The sequence below is a fragment of the Nesoenas mayeri genome, assembly GCF_963082525.1.
Source record: "Nesoenas mayeri genome assembly, chromosome: 16".
Classification (NCBI taxonomy): domain Eukaryota; kingdom Metazoa; phylum Chordata; class Aves; order Columbiformes; family Columbidae; genus Nesoenas; species Nesoenas mayeri.
Window position 1 is genome coordinate 3,253,716 of NC_137562.1, and position 21,663 is coordinate 3,275,378.

At 52.6% G+C, this 21,663-nt stretch overlaps 1 protein-coding gene across 2 annotated transcripts; it reads right to left on the reverse strand.

Moving 5' to 3' along the window:
• Positions 1-1,497: 1,497 nt before the first annotated feature.
• On the reverse strand, positions 1,498-20,399 carry MAP1LC3A (microtubule associated protein 1 light chain 3 alpha). Of its 2 annotated transcripts, none has more exons than XM_080354483.1 (4): positions 20,298-20,399; positions 9,800-9,855; positions 3,157-3,263; positions 1,498-2,673 (listed from the first exon to the last, which is right to left on the reverse strand). In XM_080354483.1, the coding sequence occupies exons 1-4, from the start codon at positions 20,335-20,337 to the stop codon at positions 2,511-2,513; spliced, it is 366 nt and encodes a 121-aa protein (XP_080210609.1). In that variant the 5' UTR covers positions 20,338-20,399; the 3' UTR covers positions 1,498-2,510. The 2 variants fall into 2 exon arrangements, with proteins under 2 accessions (XP_080210609.1, XP_080210608.1); XM_080354482.1 differs by lacking the exon at positions 20,298-20,399 and adding an exon at positions 19,913-20,181.
• Positions 20,400-21,663: the final 1,264 nt, after the last annotated feature.

Below are 21,663 nucleotides of genomic sequence, written 5' to 3' on the forward strand. Positions count from 1 at the left end.
ACAGGTATGAGGCTCTGGATGTGGAAGACCAGTCAATGGATCATGAGGATGAAGGCCCATCCACACCAGAGGTGTTGACAGGGTCAGGAAGCATACCTGCTGTATCAAGACCAGCTACACGAGGAAGAACAAAATGGGTTTCAGTTGTAGGTGACTCGCTTCTGTCAGGAACAGAAGGTCCAAAATGCCAGACAGACCTTCCCCGTAGAGAAGTCTGCTGCCTCCCTGGGGCCGGGGTTGAGGACATTGACATGAAACTTCTGAGCTTGGTACGGCCCTCAGACTGCTGGTCTGCCCTTACTGGTCTCCCATGCATAACAAACATACACACACAAACAACTCCAGTTCCCTCAGCTGTTCCTCCTAAGACTTGTGCTCTAAAATGCTGAAGGTGTCCCTGCTCATTTCGGGGGCTTGGAGTAGATGATCTTCAAAGGTTCCAGCCCAAACTATTCTGTGAAGATTCGCCAACACAGGCAGCCCTGGTTTGCCCCTCCCGTGGCTCTGCCTTTTGAAAGCATCCTTTTGCTGGCTGAGGTCACACGGAGCAGAGAGCTACAGTGGTGAAGGCAGTCAGCACATCTCCAGTGATTGTGTTCATGGTGCAGACAACAGGACACCTCAGCTTCACCACCACAGCCCATCAGAGGCTCCAGCTCGCTGTGTTTAAGCACATCTGCTGCTCCTTTGCCAGCTCCCACAGGGAGAAAGCTCCAGCAGGGCTGACAGTGCTGTGGGGTCAGTCCCGCCCCTCTGCTCCCCCAGCCCAGGGCTGTGAGGGACACGGGGCACAAAAGGTGCCAATGTGCCACCAGCTGCCCAAAGCAGTGTAGCTGGGCTCCTGCACACACGTGTGATGATCCCCAGGCAGCTCCAGCCCACGCTTGTGTCCTGCCCAAGGTCCTGTGTGCAGAGTGCCCAGGGACAGCAGAACCCCCAGCTGTGTCTGCAGGTACTGACAGGACAGGGCAGCACTCGGAGATGACCGAGTGTCCCTGCAATGGCAGTTCTGATCCAGTGTTCTCTCCCCAAGTTCTCTGTGGGAACCTTCAGTGGATGTCCTTGCAGGGATGTTTTGGTTGGAAAACAGTTTTGACTGAGCGCTCAGGGAGGTTTCCTGCACTGCTCGAAGTTTCCTTTAAAAGCAGAGACTTTGCAAATGCCCCCCACCGCAGGGTTTGGTTTTTTTCCCAGGTGAGGCAACTTAGTCATGGGACAAGAGACTTACCTGTGTCACGGGTAGGGCAATGATAACCACGTTTCCCGCATCACTATCCAACCATCTGTCCTCTAAACTGAGCTTCCACCTTTGCTGCAGCCCCTCAACCCCAGCCAGTTGCCTTTGGCACAGCTGGGACTAACCAGCTCCACATCTTGGGCGGGCGTAAAATGCACCAGTGAAGACGGGGAACACACAGCGCTCTGACTTGGTACAAGGGACATGAACGGAGACAGTGAGATGGGAACAGAACATTCCTACAAGACACGACTTGAATTTATGTTTATTTTATATATATATTTATATATATATACCTTTGTATAGATTAAACTGGGTGGGATTTTATCATATACATTGTTTTGGTATAATACATGAGAAACAGGAAAGGGAACATAGCAAGTATAAATCAGTACATTCCTTGAGCAAACTCTTTGCCACACTGAGACTGTAAAGTTGCATGCAATGGGGAGACAGAAAGGAAACCAATTTTACTAAAAAAACCCCAAAAAATAAGACAATCTAGGTACAACTGTCAACAGAGGAGCAGCACTTTATATGGCGACCTGTATAAATTAAGTTCCACTCTGACATCTACTATGCTTTAAAGTGCAATGAAGCCTGATTTATTTACCTACAGATACAGGAAAGATTACCCCCTCTCCCCATTCCAATCTATCCCTCAAAAAAACAACCCAAACAAACAAACAAAACCCAATAAAATAAATCTAAAGGATATACATTATCCACAGTCCTATAGAGACGCCTACATCTACTCAGTAGCACCAAGAATCTGATATGGGTGTAATTAAAATCAATTAAAAGTCGGGAGCAATGGTAACATCTGTTTGCTGCTTTTGCAGCCCTCCTGCCCGTTGTTAGTGTGTCGGAGGAGCGGCGGCTCTCCCTGTGCTGCCAGCGAAGGCGACAGTGCCCTGTCCCCTCTCCATCACCGGCCGGACTGTCTTGGCAGTGGGTTACAAAGCCACGGAGCACAGCGAGAGCAGCTGGGGTGACACGGAGGGGACGGGACGGGGAGCTGAGGCCCCACGTGCACGCTTGGGTGTCTGCACGTGGGTGCGTGTGTGTGGAGGGAGCGGGACTAATGTACACAGAGCTGAAGGGTTGTGCTAGTCCACCACACGCCACGAGCCTCTTCGGTGATGGGAAGGGAAGGGAGGGAAGGGGGGTCAGCACAGCCCCCCTCTCGTGAGCCTCTGGTTGTGTCGTCTTCCAAAGCCGGGGCCCGTGTGCCACAGTTCATCTGTCTCCACATGCCACCTCTCAGCAGGCCTCAGTAGCCAAAGGTCTCCTGGGATGCATAGACCATGTAGAGGAAGCCATCCTCGTCCTTCTCCTGCTCGTAGATCTCCGAGATGGGGGTGGACACGCTCACCATGCTGTGCTGGTTCACCAGCAGGAAGAACGCCTGGGTGGGATTCAGCTGCAGGCGACGCCTGTGGGGACAAGGGCAGGAGGGCTGGGGTCAGCCCACCGGGCACGCACCATGACAGCAAGTTCTGCCTCCCTCAGCAACACTGTTCACGTGGGACCAGGCCTGCACAGCCAGAACATGGTGTCTATGAGCCCAGCTGAGCTGCTCGGGGTTCTGTGGCCTCATGAATTGGGACTCTGCAAAGCCCCTTTCTCCAAGCACTGGTGGCAAGGGCAAAGCCAAGGAGCCTCTTCCATCTGAGCTGACGGACGAGAGAAGGGCACTGGGGTCGCCCCATCAGCTCATGGAGTGTCCCTGGCAGGGAGAGGTCACAGTCCTTCACCAGATGTGAAGAACCTGCCCCCTCCAGCCCCCTGTACCACAACACAAGGATGCTGTGGTTGTCATGTCCCCATCCCCACCCTCAGCAGCTGCCTCTGCCTCACCCTCGCCCACCACTCCGTGCCCAGGTTCTCGGCATGCCAGCTGGGGCCACCCCACTCACCGGATTATTTTGACCAATTCACTCATGTTGACATGGTCTGGGACAAGGAACTTGGTCTTGTCCAGCACTGGGAGCTGTTTCTCCCCTTTATAGCGTTCGATGATGACCTGGGGAGAAAGTCAACGGTAGGGTTAGCCAGAGTTTACCGTGTCCCAGGCACTGCCCTCAAGGTCAAACCCAAATCAAACTAGTACAAGTTAAAAAGTTGAGGTAAGGCCCCACTTGGCTTCACCCTCACAGGAAAACAAAAGAAAGGACATGAGCAGTGACCACCTGGTTGGCTGCAGACAGCTCTTCGGCAAAGAGTCACCAAAGAGTCATCTGTCTGTCTGAGCCACATGGTGGAGAGCACCTAAGACAAGCGAACCATTGCTCTGGCTGGCTGGGACGCAGTAGGTGTTAGGGTACTGATTTAGCTGCACCTCCCAACAAGCAGGAGACCCACAAGAGGAGTGAGGTGCATCGTAATATCACTTTCAGACTGACCAAAACCACAGGTTTTGCTGGCTTGAGCTAAGGGCTGAACTCACGTTTGCCTTCCCTTCTGTGGCACAGCTCTGTGCTGCTGCCGTTCGGCATCACCTTGTTTGCTCAGGAAGAGCTGCAGATATTCCCAAACCAGCAGTTCTTACAAATCGCTGCAAAGCCACCCAAAGCATCCCTTCAGAAAGGGAGAGGTTGGATTTCACCAGTCACAGCCCCCGTGCTAACGCTCAGACGCACTGACTCCAAAGCAGATCAGAAACCCATGGCCACTTCTCCCGTATGCCACAACGGTGGCACCATGGGGACAGCCCAGCCTGTCCTCCCCTGCAAGAGGTCTTGCTTGGGAAAGCTCTTACCAAACCTACATTCTGAAATGGCTAAACATGGATTTCTGTTCAGTTTTCCTGCTATTATAATTAATTAATTTCTTCCATTAAGGAGTGTCTGCCAACAGCTACAACTGCTATTCTAAAACAGCTTGGAAATGTACTATTTGTATTCTAAGAATCAAGGTGGTAAGTAAGTGATGATATGATTTATAAAGCTCAATATGTTCCCATGACAGTGATACTCTGACTCTCTCCAGTACCCAGTTGTTTTCTCTACAGAAAGACACTTCTATACTAATCAGTTCATCATCCTCTCTGAGTTGAGATTGAACATTATGTTTCACTATAAGGCAAGGAGTTCCCATAAATCATTTTCCTGGGTCTTTTCCAAAAATATACGGGACACTGCACATGCCCTCGGACAGTGGAGGGATGGAGCAGCGTGCAGAGATCAGGATCCCCAGAAGATGGCTCTCTGGAGCCGAAAGGATCAGTCAAACCTCTGGGAACACAGATTTGCCTTTCCTTTAATCGTCTGGTGACACACTGTTCTCTATCAGCAGCAACGCAACTCCTGCTGCCCATCTACACCAAAGGCACATCAGACGCTCTGGTTGGGATGTGGTATCACCAGTGAGCTGGGAATGTTCCGCGGGTTCTCCAGACCACACGGATGGTCTCAAGGTCCACCGAGATGGACCAAGCTCCGCTACAGGCAGCTCCCGGCTGAGGGAGGGTACGAGCTGCCGCGCTGAGAGCTCTGCACCTAAACGCGCTCTGAAGAACCCACCCCGGACAAAACCCAAGAGTCTGAGCGCTGGACAAGCAGCAAACGAAGGACCCCACGAGTCCACCAATGCTTTCTCACACTGGCCGTGTCTCCTCTTGATAACAAGCGAGAGTGCCAGAGGGAAACAACCAACCAACCAACCAACCAACAGGGAAAGCCACATACTGCTCCTTCAGCCCCTTTTGCAAGATGGGGACCTGATGAAACAATACTTTTCTGTAACAGACTAAATCATGCATCAGGATGCCCCTACCAACCTCCTAGCATCCCTTGCTCCCTCCAGGGGTGGGCAGAGAAAGGACAAAGACAAGCAGAACCGCCCTACTGTAAGCCTTACTTGGACAAGGAGTATTTTGGCTGTAGGGAGGTGAACAGTCTCAGGGGCTGGACACTCACAACAGCTCCGGCCACTGGGGAACACAGAGACAACAGCCAGACCTCGAGGTTTTAACACTCGTTTGCACAAAAGGGTGGCTGTGCAGCAGCTGTGCACACACCTTTACACGCACAGAGGGCCCGTGCACCTGGGCTACGCCTCATTTCTCTCTTGTATCTAGCAGGAAGAGAAGCAGATGTCTCCGATTACCAGCCAGTTCCATCCCACAAAGAAAAGCCCCTCAATTAGTCCAAGAAAGGGGCTGAAAGGGATGTCATGGCTGTTAAAGCAGCAGCTGCCTTGTGCCCTGAGCAGGCAGAACGGCTCCAAGAGTTTCTGTTTCCAGATGAGCTGCTATTTGGGTAACCCAGCTATGGGAACAGGTGGCCAATGGACAAAAAGTTCTTGTCTAGCTTTGGAGGGAAAAGCATGACCAAATGCTAATATTACATCCCTGTGGCCGCAGGGCCTGTACACAAAGCCACCTCCCATCCCGTATCCTCTTCCAAGCTGCTGCCGCAGGCCAGGGGGCTCCTCAGTGCGGGACATCTGCTCTTGCACTGGGAACCCACCACAGAAATAACACAAGCTGGGCACAGGTGGAATGGGCAGAGCCTGGGGTCCCGGTCCCACTGCAGAGGGGGCTTGGGCAGCATTTGTAACCTCAATCCTTGTTCTGGGGCCAGTCTGAAGGGGTGGAAAGGGATTATGATGGGGAATGGGGCCAGATCTGGCAGTCCTCATCCCAAACGGTGCTCGGGTGTTGGTCCATCTCGAGCCGTGTCAGCCCTGGACACTGGGTCTGCAGCTCCCTGCAACAGCCCTTGCAGGCGCCCACAGAAGGTTGTGCCTTCCTCCAAGCCTGTAATTTGGGTTTCCATCCACCACTGTGCCAGGGCAGGGCATTATTCGGGCTCCCTCACCCATCATTGCTTCTCTGTGCTCCTCTGAAGGTGTGCAGAGGAGCTTTTGATCATGTAATTTAATAGAGATGCCATCAGCCTCCCCATCAGCATGAGAGGTGGCTCTGCCCTAACACACCCTCTGAGCAGGACAGTCTCATCAGGCCTCACTGAATTTGTTATTACAGTGCTGGAAAATGGTTTGCTCCTGTTGCTGCCCAGCACAAGCTGCTCCCCAGTGATTTTAGACTCCCCAAAGCTCACCAGAGCTGGCTTGGAGCTTGCAGCTCGTCCTCAGCAGGCTCCAGGAGGGCACTGGCGCTGCCAGCAGGAGAGGGCGATGGGCAGACATAAGCTTGGGCTATCATCTAACAGTGCAGAAGGCGATTACTGAAGCACCTGCTGAGGCTGTGTATGGAGGTCCCAGCGAGAAGGCAGGAATCTGCTTGCTCTGACTGCTCAAAGAGGAGCCCCTAGGTCCTGCCTTTCTCCTTAGCACATGGGCCAGTGAGGCGTCCTGGGATGCTGGAGAGGGGCCAGAGGAGCCCCAGAAATGATCCGAGGCTGGAACAGCTCTGCTGGGGACAGGCTGGGAGAGCTGGGGTGTTCAGCTGGAGAAGAGAAGCTCTGGGAGACCTTACTGCGGTCTTTCTGTACTTAGAAGGGGCCAATAAGAAAGATGGGGACAGGCTTTTGAGCAGAGCCTGTTGTGATAGGACAAGGGGTGATGGTTTTAAACTAAAGGAGGGAGATTCAGGCCGGACATGAGGAAGAAACTGTTGCATCTGAGGGTGGTGAGAGCCTGGCCCAGGTACCCAGAGAGGTGGTGGATGAACCATCCCTGGAGACACCCCAGGCCAGGCTGGACGGGGCTCTGAGCAACCTGAGCTGCTGAAGATGTCCCTGCTCATGGCAGGGGGGGCACTGGGGAGCTGGGAAGGTCCCTACAACACAAACCATTCTGTGATTTCCCTTCAAACACAAGCAGAGAACTCCACACCTCAGGCAGGGTCCAGGTTATCTACTGCTTTGTGTCCGGTGGGCTCAGCCAGACACAGCACCCGCTCTGTCCCCACACCGGCCCCCCAGGTGTGTGTGGCACAGCCTCCCCCCAAGCCTGCCCTGGAAGCACCTCCATGGAAACAGCAGAGAAATGCCCATCCCTGGGCACAAAGCCAGGCCAGGCACTCTGCAAATCCTCCTGGCCTTCTGTCAAAGCAAAAAGGGACTCACCCAAGGGCTCTGAGGGGAAACTGGAGATGCAAGAAGAAGGGCAGCAGCTGCAGCACTGCTTGCTGTGACTTCTGCCAACAACAAGGGGGTGACCCGGGCCATTCTCCCTGACTGTTCCTGGGCTGCCGGGTCAAACCCCAAACCCCTCACCTAATTCCAAGTGCCTCTCCACAAAGCCAGGCTCCTGGCAAACACAGTTCCTGCCTTTCACAGAAGACCAAGACGTCCCTACAGCCCACCTGCCTGCGCTGCGCAGACCCACGGCCATCCCCCACACTGTGCTCCGTTCTGCACTACGAGGATTTGCTCACAGCCCGAGCACCGAAAACTGCATACAGGGACTTGCAGAAGCTTTGCTATGTAAAAGAGAAGAGACAGCAGCAAACTTGGTGTCAGGAGCCAATGGGGACCAGGCCTTTAGAGCCACCAAGGACACCAACAGTGCTGGGCTTCCCATGGCCTTCAACACCCTTCTCTCCTCCCTGTTCTATTTAAGCTCCAGTAGAACTTGCAGCTAGACTTATCCTCCTGTCACGTCGGTCAGCCCAGGGAAGCAAAGCTGCGGGTCCAGCTGAGTCCCTCCTCCTCTCACAGGGCTGGCACTCGGGACGCTCTGAACAAAGAGGCCAGTGGAGCAGGTGTGGGAGGGCTCCGGTCTCTGCAATGGCTGAACCTCCCCAGCCCTCCACACCTGGGCCAGGCCCTTCTCCTGGGACACCTGCTGCTGGACCCCAACGCAAAGGGCACTCCAGCTGTGGGAGCCCTCCCAGCACGTTTCAGTAACACTGGTGAAATTCTGCATGTGGATGCAGCGCCCGGGCTCCTTCTGCTCATTTCCCAGGCAACACACATCTGTGTACAGGCACTTGATACGTGTGTGTGCATCATGGAATCACAGAATGTCCTTAGTTGGAAGGGACCCACAAGGATCAGAGTCCAACTCCTGTCCCTGCATATGACAACTCCACAGTTCACACCTTATACCATTCTATTACTCTGCATCCATATTAAGTTACTAATTGTGACCAGAACAGTAAATTACCTATAGTGGCATATTTTGAACCAATTAGAGGTTAGTTTTCAAGACAAAAGGACTGATTGTCTTGAACCTTCAATTTTTCCCTATAAGAGGTGTAACTGTTCATTGGTCAGGCAGGGATATCCTGGGTTTTGGCATTTTCAAAGGATTTTCTCATTGCGAAAAAAAAAAATACCATAGCAACAAAATGTGGTGTGGTTTTCAGTTGGTTTTTTGTTTGTTTGTGTGTTTCAAATTAATGTCATTCAAACTTCTACCACAGCTGAGAACTTGTCAGGCCCTGGGCGCACCTTCAATTCCTTCCCAGCCTGATGCATCTGATGGCAACAGCCCAAGCACAGCGGCCAGTGAAGCTCAGCGAGCACCCAGACACCCAAATCTCCCACATCCATGATTTCCCATCAGCTGCAGGCATGGGACAGCCCTGCACTGGGGACTGTGACCTCCCCATAGCACGTATATTCTATGTACAACTTACTTCTAGCCTGTCCTTACTGCTAGAGCCTTAAGGCATTATAATTAGCTCAGCCACAGCTCTGGAGAAATGCAGAGCAAGCCTAATGCCATGAAAACCACGTTAAAAGCAGTGGTTAAATGTGCAGATGATGCACACACTGGTATGGACACCACACTGCTGGTGGAAGAGAAGAAGAGAAAGAATTCTTTTTGCTAGTAGATGTTGTGCTAAAATGAAAAGAAGAGCGAGGCAGGAATGGACAAGTGTGTGCAAAGAGCAGTGTGAGGCGTTAAGCCTTGAAGGCTAAACACGGAGGAGCTGTACGCATTTTAAAGACAAGACTGATGTGCATCCAATGTGGAGAGCAAGCTGAACTAGCAACACTTTCCATTTTTTGGTTATATGTGCTATGGTATTGCAACTACTAATGAGCAAGCCCTGAGTATGTCACCTCTCCATCTTCCCAGGAAGAGAGGCCAATACTCAGCTGGGGTATTTAAAGCACACTCACAGCCAAAGAGCAGGGCAGCGTATTAGGCCTGAAGAACTGGAAGGAAGAACTGGAGACAATTCAGAGTCTCACCTACATATACAACCATTTGGCTGTGGTATGAATCACCCTAACAGAGTCTCTTTGCTTTCAACAGAACAAAGATCATCTCACACATCTTTCCCTGGGCAGATGCAGAGAAATCCTTAGCATATTATCCAGGAAAAGTCAAGTAGCTACTGCAGCAACAACAACAAACACCACTGCAGAGTTTTCTCCTGCTTGCAAGTAAGTTTGGGATCAAATTGGTTCCTTGCCTCTGTGGCAGGCATGGAGCTTAACACAAAGATTCTATTTTGCACTGCTGACAATGTGGTCTGCTCTTGAGCACCAGCATGCACAGGGTGCTGGAGGCTTGTGGAGAGCGTCTGGTGTTGATTCTGAGGAGCAGAGCTTTGTAAGCTCCATGGCTGGTTATCCAGCAGCACAGAGGGCTCAGGAGCACAAAGTCTGATGCAGAACAGTGAGAAAGATAACTTACCGGGATTTTGTTTGGATGCTGCTCTCGGATCTGCTGTACTTCTTTGCAACGATCCGCTGGAAAGCAAGAAGTACAGAAATGATGTTAGAAACACATGGCTGCACTAGTTCAGGCAAAAACGAGGTAACGACCCTGCAAGCAGTGAAATTACTCTGACAGACATTGCAAAAGAAATACAAATGCTGTCCAGGCCTTTTCTGAATGTTTCACAGCAGTGAGATGGTCAGTGAGGTGTCAGCTTCACCTTCATGGCTTCCTACGACCGCAACCATCCCCCAAGCCATAAATGCAGGCAGCACACACAGATACCAAATGACTTAAACGAGCCCATAAGGATTACAAAACCGTATTCCTAAATCCACCTTGAGCAAATACAGCCCTCGATCATCAGTGCCGAGCGGCAGAACAGATTGAGGGTCCCAGCCCTGGAAGTCCTTTGTGTCTCCTGGCCGCCTCCCAGAGATGATGCTCCAGCTGGCGCTGGGCTCCAGCCGTTTCCTTCTGCCTGTTGTGCGCTTTCAAGCACTACCTGGCACGGCGCCTCAGTCCAAAACCAACCCACCTTGCCAAGGAGGACTCGTTCACTGTCACAGATCTGCAGAGTGGATACAACAGCTGCTGGCCTGACATACTGCTAGAGAAATCTCCCGTGTGAGGAAAAGCTGAGGGAGCTGGGGCTCTGGAGCTGGACAAGAGGACCCTGAGGGGGGACTCATTCACGGGGATCAAGATGGAAAGGGGCAGTGTCAGGAGGATGGAGCCAGGCTCTTCTGGTGACAACCAGTGACAGGACAAGGGGCAATGGGTGCAAACTGGAACACAGGAGGTTCCACTTAAAGATGAGGAGAAACTTGTTTGGGTTGAGGGTGGCAGAGCCTGGCCCAGGCTGCCCAGGGGGGTTGTGGAGTCTCCTTCTGTGCAGACATTCCAACCCGCCTGGACACCTTCCTGTGTAACCTCATCTGGGTGTTCCTGCTCCATGGGGGGATTGCACTGGATGAGCTTTCCAGGGCCCTTCAACCCCTGACATTCTGGGGTTCTGTGAAAACTTCAGCAAGATTAGCCACAGACTAAAAGATTTTTTGATGCAGTTGTTCTCACACTTTGTAACCTGTTTTCCTCCAGAGTTCACATTTACCGACACATATAAATCCTGTATGCTCTTGGAGCTTGCAGGAGAATTTCAGTGCCCTCCCAGTGCTCCACCAGAGAGCCAGCCCTCCGCTTTCCACAGCTCACAGCGGCACAAAGCCGGGGAAGCAGCCGTCCCAGGGCCAGGAGCAGCTCTGTGCCACAAACCATCGCCTCCCTCACATCACCACCACCTGCGAAGGGTTCAGAGCCTACAATGGCCCCTCTGCAGTACCCAGGGGAGGCAGTTTCATGGATCACAGTAAGTAAAACTGAGAGTGAAGGCCAACGTGTAAGCAGAAATGCAAGATCTGGGGATCACAGGGTCTGTCCTGGATCATCCCATCACTCACAGTCACTGCGGCAGCAGCCGCTTCAAACCTGGCTCCATACAGCCCAGCTCTCATCACCCACTAGGATCAAGTACAGCAGGATAAATGCACGTGTTCCAGTGTGTTTTCTCCCCACAAACATTGTGCAGTTCCCCTCTAACCACTCAGTAAAACCTTAATGCTTATAATTTGAATTTGGCTAGATATTACTTTGGGAAGAGACTGGAGTTTCTTTAGAGGACACAAGACTACAAAATCACCACATCACAGAAGATTTAAGCACCATTTCTGTCTCCTCTGAGAGGAAAATATCCCTCTGCTCGGAATTGCCAGACCTTTTTTCCGTAGGACTCCATGGCTATCAGGACAGAGCAAGATTATTTGGACTTCATGGAAAATTTGGGCATATCTGTTTTGGGTTTTACGAGTGAAAATGTAGCTCCTCATGTTTCCTTTTCACCCTATCCAATGCTTCAGGACATCCAGCGTCATCCTTGTGATACAGACAACTTTCCCCTGAGGTCTCAATCAGCAAGGAGAAATCAGTACTGCACGTGATGCTGGGACAGCAAAGGCTCCGCAGGAACGCCGAGGACATGGGGACAACAAGCACCCAAGGAGCAGCACCCAGCCTGGGGAGCCAGCCAGGACTGTGAGTCCCCTTCTGCAGGGCTCCCACGGGTTCACTGCAGCCGAGCTTCAGCGGGACAGAGCGTCTGAAAGGCTGGAGATTGGAGCTGGAGCGGACAACACTTGTCCAGGTACGTACTGCAGGCAGCTCAGACCTGCCGGGCACAGCAGAGCCTGCAGAGAGCTGTGAGCCCTCACTGCTGCCTCCTTTGTCCAGTTTCAGCAACCACACTGTCCTGTCTCTCCACACTATCAGATGGCCACATGGATGAACTTCCTACACATCATGCATTTCCCTGTAGGGTCACAGGACTGTTCACAAAAGAAGCCCCAACAATTCCAGGTAATTATGTCTGCAGAAGGCAAATGTGCAGCCTTTGCATGTTATCATGGCTAGTCATGTCAATAACCCCAGGGAAAGGCTGAGGGAGCTGGGGCTCTGGAGCTGGACAAGAGGACACTGAGGGGGGACTCATTCCTGGGGATCAAGATGGAAAGGGGCAGTGTCAGGAGGATGGAGCCAGGCTCTTCTCGGTGACAACCAGGGACAGGACAAGGGGCAATGGGTGCTAACTGGAACATAGGAGGTTCCACTTAAATTTGAGAAGAAACTTCTTCTCAGTAAGGGTGATGGAACACTGGCCCAGGCTGCCCAGGGGGGTTGTGGAATCTCCTCCTGTGCAGACATTCCAACCCGCCTGGACACCTTCCTGTGTAACCTCATCTGGGTGTTCCTGCTCCATGGGGGGATTGCACTGGATGAGCTTTCCAGGGCCCTTCCAACCCCTGACATCCTGGGGTTCTGTGTCCAACTGCCAAAGGGCAGCCACATGCCTGACACCCTCTACTGCTCCCTGGCAGCGTCACCAACTCCAGCACAAGGTTGCCAGACATCAATCACCACCTCTGCTTCCACGAAGGAACCCAAGGTGTCCCCTGCCCATCACACTGAAAAAGATACCACACAGAGAATGAAACGGTCCATCATCTATCCAGCTACACACCCGGGGCTCAGGATCCCACCCCAGAAAGCAGAGTCCTTTGTCTCCCACAGGGTGCAGACTGCAGGTGCCTCAGACACAGGCTGCAGCTCCAGCACATTTTTTTACAGGTCTTGCAGACTCTATGCTCAGCAGGAGCCAAGGGCAACGAGCCACCGGTGATAATGCCCTCAACAACCCTCAAGTGTGATGGAGCACAGAGGCAGCTCCCGCTCTTTAAGACCTGCCACGTGCCCAGGACCCGGTTGCTCTGGTCAGATGGGCCAGGGCTTTCACAGCCGTTCCTAATCTCAGTGGACCCTGCAGGAAGGGGCTGATTTGCAGGTTACCACAATGCAATGGCAGGAGATGCTGATCTGCTCCAGCAAATCCCTTCAGCTGCTGAGTGTGACTGCAACCACAAGCACCTAAAGCCCTGCACTGCTGCTTCTGCCCGGTTCAGACACTTCCTTCAGGAAGGCAGTCGGGAGCAACCCCACCTCAGCTGCTCAGGAGCCTGAAGATTCAGAAAGAAATTTCCAGGACATCTGACACTCTGATAAGGAGCACACTCGATCCCATCCTAGATCTGGAGAAGCAGGCTTAGGAATCAGGAGAAGCTGTCCTGCATCAAACCCTGCACAAGAGTCACTTCTGTGCACACAGCAGCTCAGGCACTGCAGATCTCCTGCAAGAAACAGGGAATGGTCACCCACACCCTTCTCAGCCTGCAGTGAGAGCTGGAGGTTGATCCTGTGTCTCATGAAAGCACCTTCAACATCACACAGCAAGGAATTTATATACCACCTGTAATTTAATGCATATGTAGTCTAACCTAAGCCAGAAGAATAAAGAGAAACCATTAAAGGGCACTTCAGAGATGCTTTCAGAGGTGCCAGCCTAGTGCCCAAGCGCAGACAGGTAACACTCCCTTCACCCTTTTGCCAGCAGTGGCTGCACACTCATGTTTCATACATGACACATCTGATTTTACAAGCCTTGCTCTCCTGCAGCTCCCCCAAATTATAGCTGTGCTAAGTGAGGTTGAGACTTCCCTCTTTTCTGCAGCACCTGGCTGTAGTTAATCCTTAGCCTATATGTAACGTGAACCAGAACTGTTTACACAACCACATCCATACCTACATTGTTTTTCTCTGGCCCCTCCTCGCTGCAAGGAGAAGTAAAACCCCACACCTTATTTCAGCATCTCAGGGACTCCAGCAGGAGGGGATGCAGGGGCTGCAGCCAGCTGCTGGTTTGAGGGAGCTGAGCAAAGACCAGCAAACCACACACAGAGGGAGCAGCATCGCCCCTGCTCCCGGTGTGGGCACCGCACACCTGCCACGAGGCGCCGGCTTCTCCCAGTGCCGTGATGGGAGAGCTCACTTTTTATTGGTTATTCCCTGCAAAATTTCACTGCTTGGGCCTACTGAAAGACAGGGGTATTTTCGTAGCATTGCATATGCCAGGAAAATTGCCTATTTCTCCTCCAACTGCTGTTTCAACTGTTAAGTACCAAAAGCAAAGGTTACAAATTGCCCCAAACACCAGAATCTCAGCTGTTTTCTTGACTGAGGTCCCTCCCAAAGATATGGGCACACAATGTATCCCAAGGCAATGCAGGATGAAATCATTGCCATAGTCAAGGAGAACAGTAGAAAATGTTAAGCCAGATTTCCCAAGCATTAACCTTTTTTTATCAGCAGTGCCCAGGAAGCCTGGCCACAGGAGCAAGGTCTCTGCTGTGATGCACACCATGCAGATATAGGATGAGAAGAGAGGTCTGGATGCAAAAGAGCTTAATCAGACAAAACATACAGATGGTGGAACAGAAGGAAAACACATGGTAAATTCTCCAACAGCACCGTTGCATAAGGGACAGCATTTTTCAGGAGACGATAGACAAACACTGGTCAGGCACCGGTGCTGCCCTGGGGGAGCACATGGACCCTACGACCAGTCCTGCAGCCTGCGACCAACAGGAACACTGTCAAGAAAACATAATGAAGAAAAACCACCACTTGGAAATGTCATCAATGTGGTACCAGGTCAACAGCTCCTGAGCTGAGGAAGAGCTGTGTGTGGAAAGCAAAGCAGAGAGCAGAAATTCAGCCAGGAGCTGCTGCCGCTCCCTGTAGTCCCTGTCCCAGGGCTCCGGGTGCAGATGCCCATGGCACCGAGGGCGCCACAGCCCAGTGACAGAGCCCAGGGAACGGCAGAAGATGAGCCAGGGGAGGGTCAGTTGGACATGAGGAAAAGGTTCTTCACCCAGAGGTGCCAGACACTGAACAGGCTCCCCAGGGAGGTGTCACGGCCCCAACCTGACAGTGTTCAAGAGACTGGACAACGTCCTCAGACACACGGGGTGACCTGTGGGGGTGTCACTGCAGGGAGAGGAGCTGGACCCCATGAGCCTTGGGGGTCCCTTCCAGCTCAGGACATTCTGTGATTCTCTGGTCAGTCCCAGGGAAGAGAGTCACTAGGACGCTGTCCTCTCTCCAAGAGGTTTTCTGCAAGGAGAGCAGGAATTGGATGGTTTGAAATCAGGATATGTCTGGGATGAGCTGGCAACAGCTGAAAACACAGGCAAGTTATGCAGGTCATTCCAGATGAACACCAATAAATATTTTTGTAATATCACACCACCCTGAGGCCAGACGCCTGTAACCATCAGGAAACACAGCCCTGTGGATGTGTCACGGCACACACAACAGCTGACCTGTCCCAGCCTAGGGCCGGAGAGCTTGATCTCGGGGCAGTGACACTGCGGGAGCAGCAAGGACAGACTCCCACAGCAGGACAGACTCCCACAGCAGGACAGACTCGCCCAAGAAAAAACATCCTCACTGCTGATAAAGGGATCTTGTCCCAGGTTACAGCAGTGTCACAGGAACCTGACAGCAATTCTGATCGCTAGTCATATTTTACTTCTGTCTGCAAAACTAGGGGTCCAGACAGGATGAATGACTCAGGTCCAAAACTACACTGTTTTGAACTTATTGCCTGATAGAAACTGTGTCTCTGTAACATGATGTACATAGAGCTTGATGCTCCACTGTCACAGGCAGGTGTTACCAATGTGAACGCGGAGCACCTGACGACGTGTCTGCATGACTGTCCATGACATTGTCACTGCTTCACTGCAAGATGTGCAGTGTCTGGAAGGATTTCTGAACACCCGGCTCCTGGAGCCCCGTGACTGCAGAGGGACCTCAGCACCCTTCATTTGCATCAGTTCCCAATTTTCTGGGCTCCAGAGCACAGCTTGAAAATGGATTTTAAAAGACAAACACAAACCACCTTCATTGTTGCTTTTTTAAATCAGTTTCCAAATTGAACTGCGTATGATGTAAAGCCTGGCTCCAGGAATGAGCAGTTGTAGCTGGCAAACCCAGGATAAGTGCTCAGCTCGTGACTAAGCAGAGCCACACGACAACTGTGAAGTCTAAATCCGTGTCAAGACACTTGTTCTCTGGTTGCACGTACCATGTCAGCCCCACCGCGGGCCAGGCAGGATGAGCACTGGACCCCCATCATTCAAAGAGATTAAAACATGCCTTCCAGCTCCCTCCACCTCCCGAGCACAGCGGGCAAACGGGCAATACCTTCTGTGCCACGTCTGGGTGGCATACAGAGTATTTACATCAGCAGTCCAGATAAGGACCTGTTTTTTTGCTCAATGTTTAATCGCAGTTTCACCAGCCTTGGAGAAAGAACAGCAAGTTCCCTGCGTATGAGACCGTCCTCGGCCAGGGCTTCCCTCTGGCTGCTGTTTGACCTTTTCTTCCGTTTCGACAACCTTCACATTTATGAGCGTCCAGTACAGCAGGAACACGCTCAGATTTCTCAGAACTACTCGGGACACTTGGAATTGCTCAAACCAAGAACTGGCGCCCCTGACAGAACTGTATTTCCATGCAGAACAGCACACACGTGAGACCTCGCACAGCCCGGGTCATTGCTATTTGTGCACAAACACGCCGGGACATGCACAGATTTGCGGGGCCTGTGTGGGTAGACGTGCCAGACACAGGAGTCTTGAATTTATTCCTTCATTCTTGCTAACAGCCTCTTTCCAAACCTGCTTCTGAAGACAAAAGGCAGCAAACAACTGCATGAGCACAGTGTCGGGGTGCTCACACAGCACAGAATGTCACACGAGCTGGGTGACACCCCAGAAATCCTCCTGAGTGACTCTCCTGACCACGATCCCCCCCAGGACTGACCACAGAAGCCAGAGCCAGGGGAGGTGACCGGGCTGTCACTCGATGACTGAGGATCAGGATTCCCAAATTCAGCCGTCTCCACCCTTCTGGCTCAGGGGGATATCTCGAGTTTTTGTAGTGGAGAAAGTATTAAGTACCAAACAAAGGACACAGAGGTTTTATTATTCCTGGCTGCCAGAGAGAAGCTTTTGTTCTATAAAAGAATAACAACAAAAAATTCAATATCAGTGGTCTACATGTCTGGCTGGCGTTTGTTCTGGATGTTTGTTTAGTTCTTCTTGTACTAATGTTTTCTTCAATGCTGATAATTAACCCCATATCAAATCATGTCACAGAATGTCCTCAGTAATTAATACAACCAGACACGGGCAGCTAAGCATCAATTTGCAGCCACAGCCTCATTTAAAGGAATCACAGTTCTTAAAGCACGACTGCTGGAGCACAAATACCCCGAGCACAGAGTATGAGGACAAGCTGACGCATTAACCAACCTCAGATCAAGACCAAGATGCTTTTCCAAGCCACCAATAAACAAAACCATTATGACAAGCACAGGGTTACGTGCGAGACTGACAATTCATCCCCCTGTTGATCTTCCAGTGGGTACCAGCATGGCTGCCTTACACCAGATGAGTCCCCGGAGAAGGCAACGCTCCACTTTTCCCCAGAGCCAGGAGAGGGAATTCGGCTCCACGCAAAGCCTGACGCCTCTTGGCAGCCACGCGAGTTCAAAACAACCACTTCAACAACAGAGGGAGGCACGAGCGCTGCCCAACGCTCCAAAGGACTCGTCCTCTTTACGGGAAGCGCATCGGTGTCGTCAGGCTGTGCAACAGCCAGGACTGCCTGTTCCTTTGACAGTGACCACAGCTTTGTTCTGGGAATTGTTTTGGACCCCTGCAATGATCTGATCTGCAGAAGGAAGCCGCCTCTGTCCACAGTCAGGTTCAGCACGTGGAAGCAGAGGGTTCTGCACCCAGACCGAAGATGCTCAGCTGCAGATGTGCCAAGGATGGAGCAGGTCACAGAGCGTCCCCTCTCACCACTAATGGCACAGCAGATGACAGGAGAAGGCAGCACAGGTGCCTCCAGCACCCCTTGGCTCAAACCCCAGCCGTTTCCCAGCCAGTCCCTTTTTCAAGCCCTGAACGACGATGAATAGAAGTCGAAATTTTATTCAGGACAAGCTCAAGACAAGGCAGATGAAGAAGCAGAAGATATTAATGGAAAAACAAACCTCAAAAACACAAGCAGGGGGAAAACACACATGAAGGAAAGCAGAACCTCCAGCAAGGGGTGGCAGACCAGACCTAATCAAGCCACTTGCCGTGAAACTGGAGCCTGGGTGCCTTTAGTAAAGCGTCATGTTCCTGACTCTGCCTTTTCTCTGTTTTTTTGGAACCGTTCCACTCCTATAAAGTTTTGAAGCCTTATAAATTAATCCATTCTGAGGGTACAGTGTCACTGGCGACGTTTTCCATCAGCCCTCTCTAACTGCATTGTAAACAATCGCTTCCTGCTCCTGTTGTGTAATGATTTGAAGACAAAAACAAGCTGTATTTACTTTCTCCAACTGAGCGATTCCAGCCCTGACCCAAAGCAAGCGTGTGGGCTGCCAGGCCTCCTCCTCCTCCTCCTCCTCCCTCCGCCGAGCTCTGCGGACCAGTCAGCTGAGAGAGCGAAAGGGCAGAGGAAAGTACACAGAAACAGGAGCCCAAACCCCCTCACCCCCCTTCCCTCCTGGGCTATTTTAATCCTGCTTTCTCTCAGCTACTCCGAGCCGCGGATTTTGTTTTCCTTCTGGCTCATAAAGAGCCTGAGCAACATGCAAAGGCAAATGACTCCTCCTGACCATAATAAGCTGATTCTCACCAGTTCAGCAGTAGGTAGTTACTAAGGGTTTAATTTGGGACTTTACTGCTTTTAACATGTAGCTTAAGAGAGCACAGTGGGGTCGCAAGCAAGTACTGCAGGGCACTCAGACTTCGTTTTATTCCTGTTTGTGCAAGTTCACTTGGCTCGGTCGCTGCGGCACGAGCGGGCTGGGTAAGCATTCAAGGCCGGAAGGGTTGTGCCAATGAATTACCAAATATTTACAGTTTCCAAGAGAGCAGCGAGGGGTGGGATCGGCAGTTCAGCAGGAAAACGCTCCAATTTTAAAACTCACATAGGAAACGCCCTCACCTGCATCTGGACAGTATCTGACACAAAATGAGCCTTTGTTTGGCATGAATACACTGATTTCAGCATTATTCAGGCAGTAAGGCTCAACCAGTATCTTCTTTGGGGTGCAACCTGCCAGAAACATGCACCTTTCCCAGCGCCAGCTGGCAAAGGTCAAGAGAAACAGCAGCCGACGTTTTGTCTGATCTCACTATCAGCTCTGGCAATCAAATCTGGTAGCTCCTCTGGTGACATCCTTTGTCATTGGAGTTTTCCCACCACATGTACATTAAACAAAGGGATGGCATGATGTGATCGTTAACTCTTCTAGGCCTCAAGAACAATTAAGGGAGGGTGTATCCAATTCTTGGAACAACAACTACTCCAATGCTAACGAAACGAGAAGCACAGGAGGTAATTTTTGAAGAGCTCATTGTGCTCTGACAGTCAAAGTGCAAGGACTGGAACCAGGGCAAGAGTGAAACAACAATATTTACCCTCTCAGCCTGCAGATGCCAGACCCCCCGCAGCCAGCACCCCCCCAGCCACCCTCGTCACCCGAGGGGACCCACCGGCCGGGACCCCGGCGGGCGGCGGCTCAGCAAACACCGTTTGTGTGCGACACCGCCGCCCGGCCCGCTCACCCCGCACCTGCGATGACGGCTTTACAGAGCACGGAGCGCGCTGGGGAGCGGTGTGCGCTGCCCGGGCCGCTCTGCCCGGGGACACCGCGGTGGCCGGTGCCCAGCGCAGCTATCAATATTTCGGCAAACGCGGGCCGGGCGCTGCGGGATCGTGTGCCGGGACACAGAGCGGCCGCGGGGCCGCCGCGGGGCAGGGGAGGCTCCATCGCCGCGGGGCACGGCCCGTCCTCCGGCTCCCGCTGCCCCGGGGCCGCTGTCCCGGGTGACATCACCGCAGCCCCGCCGCCCCGACCCCCCTCCCGAGGCCCGGCGGACACCGACAGCGGCCGAGGCTCCGCCCGCCCGGCGGCGGGTGGCTCTGGAAGGCATTGGGACGCGGGGCCCCGGCTCACCGAAGGTGCGGCGCTGCTTGAAGGGCCGGTCCGAGGGCATGGCGGCCGGGCCGGGCGCGGCTGCCGGCGGCGGCTCCGGGTGGCGGCGGCCTGAGCTGCGGCTGCGGCGGAGCGGCGCGGTGACGTCACCGAGGCACGCCCTGAGGGGGGCGGGGCTTGGGGCTGCCCCGCCCAGAGCCGTGTGCGCCCCCTGCCGGGGCCGCGGGGGCAGCGGCGGGGACGGAGGGGAACGGAGGAGTAAACGGAACAGAGAGATTGTATTGTTATTCACACACAGAACCCCAGAGTGTCAGGGGTTGAAGGGACCCGGAAAGCTCACCCAGTGCAATCCCCCCATGGAGCAGGAACACCCAGATGAGGTTACACAGGAAGGTGTCCAGGCGGGTTGGAATGTCTGCACAGAAGGAGACTCCACAACCCCCTGGGCAGCCTGGGCCAGTGTTCCATCACCCTTACTGAGAAGAAGTTTCTTCTCAAATTTAAGTGGAACCTTTTGTGTTTCAGTGTGAACCCACTGCCCCTTGTCCTGTCACTGGTTGTCACCAGCAGAGCCTGGCTCCATCCTCCTGACACTGCCCCTTTCCATATTGATCCCCAGGAATGAGTCCCCCCTCAGTGTCCTCTTGTCCAGCTCCAGAGCCCCAGCTCCCTCAGCCTTTCCTCACACGGGAGATGCTCCACTCCCTGCAGCATCTTGGTGGCTGCGCTGGACTCTCTCCAGCAGTTCCCTGTCCTGATGGAACTGAGGGGCCAGACATATTCAGTACTTCACAGAAATATGCATTCTTATAATATAAAGTGTCCATTTTCATCAGCAGACTATAACCCTCAACAGAATAGGAATTTAGAAATACATTCTGTTATAAATATATATATCAAAAAATCAAAGTCTGTAAACAAATACAGAAAAGAGATTATATGATATCCTAAATAATTCAAGTTAGTACTTACAATGTTAACTGTAGAATTTCACCGGAGAGGGACTTTTTACAAAGGCGTGCAATGACAGGACAAGGGCTTTAAACAGAAAGAGGGGAGATTCAGGCCGGACATGAGGAAGGAATTGTCTCCCCTGAGGGTGGTGAGAGCCTGGCCCAGGTACCCAGAGAGGTGGTGGATGAACCATCCCTGGAGACGTCCCAGGCCAGGCTGGACGGGGCTCTGAGCAACCTGAGCTGGTGAAGATGTCCCTGCTCATGGCAGGGGGGCACTGGGGAGCTGGGAAGGTCCTTCAACACAAACCATCTGTGACTCTGTGATCTCCAAGTGCAGCCGCTGGCTCCCGCCAGCAGTCGCTGACACTGTGGGTGTCGGGGGGACAATCCCCACGGGGGCGGCTGCTGAGACCGGTCAGACCATGGGGGCA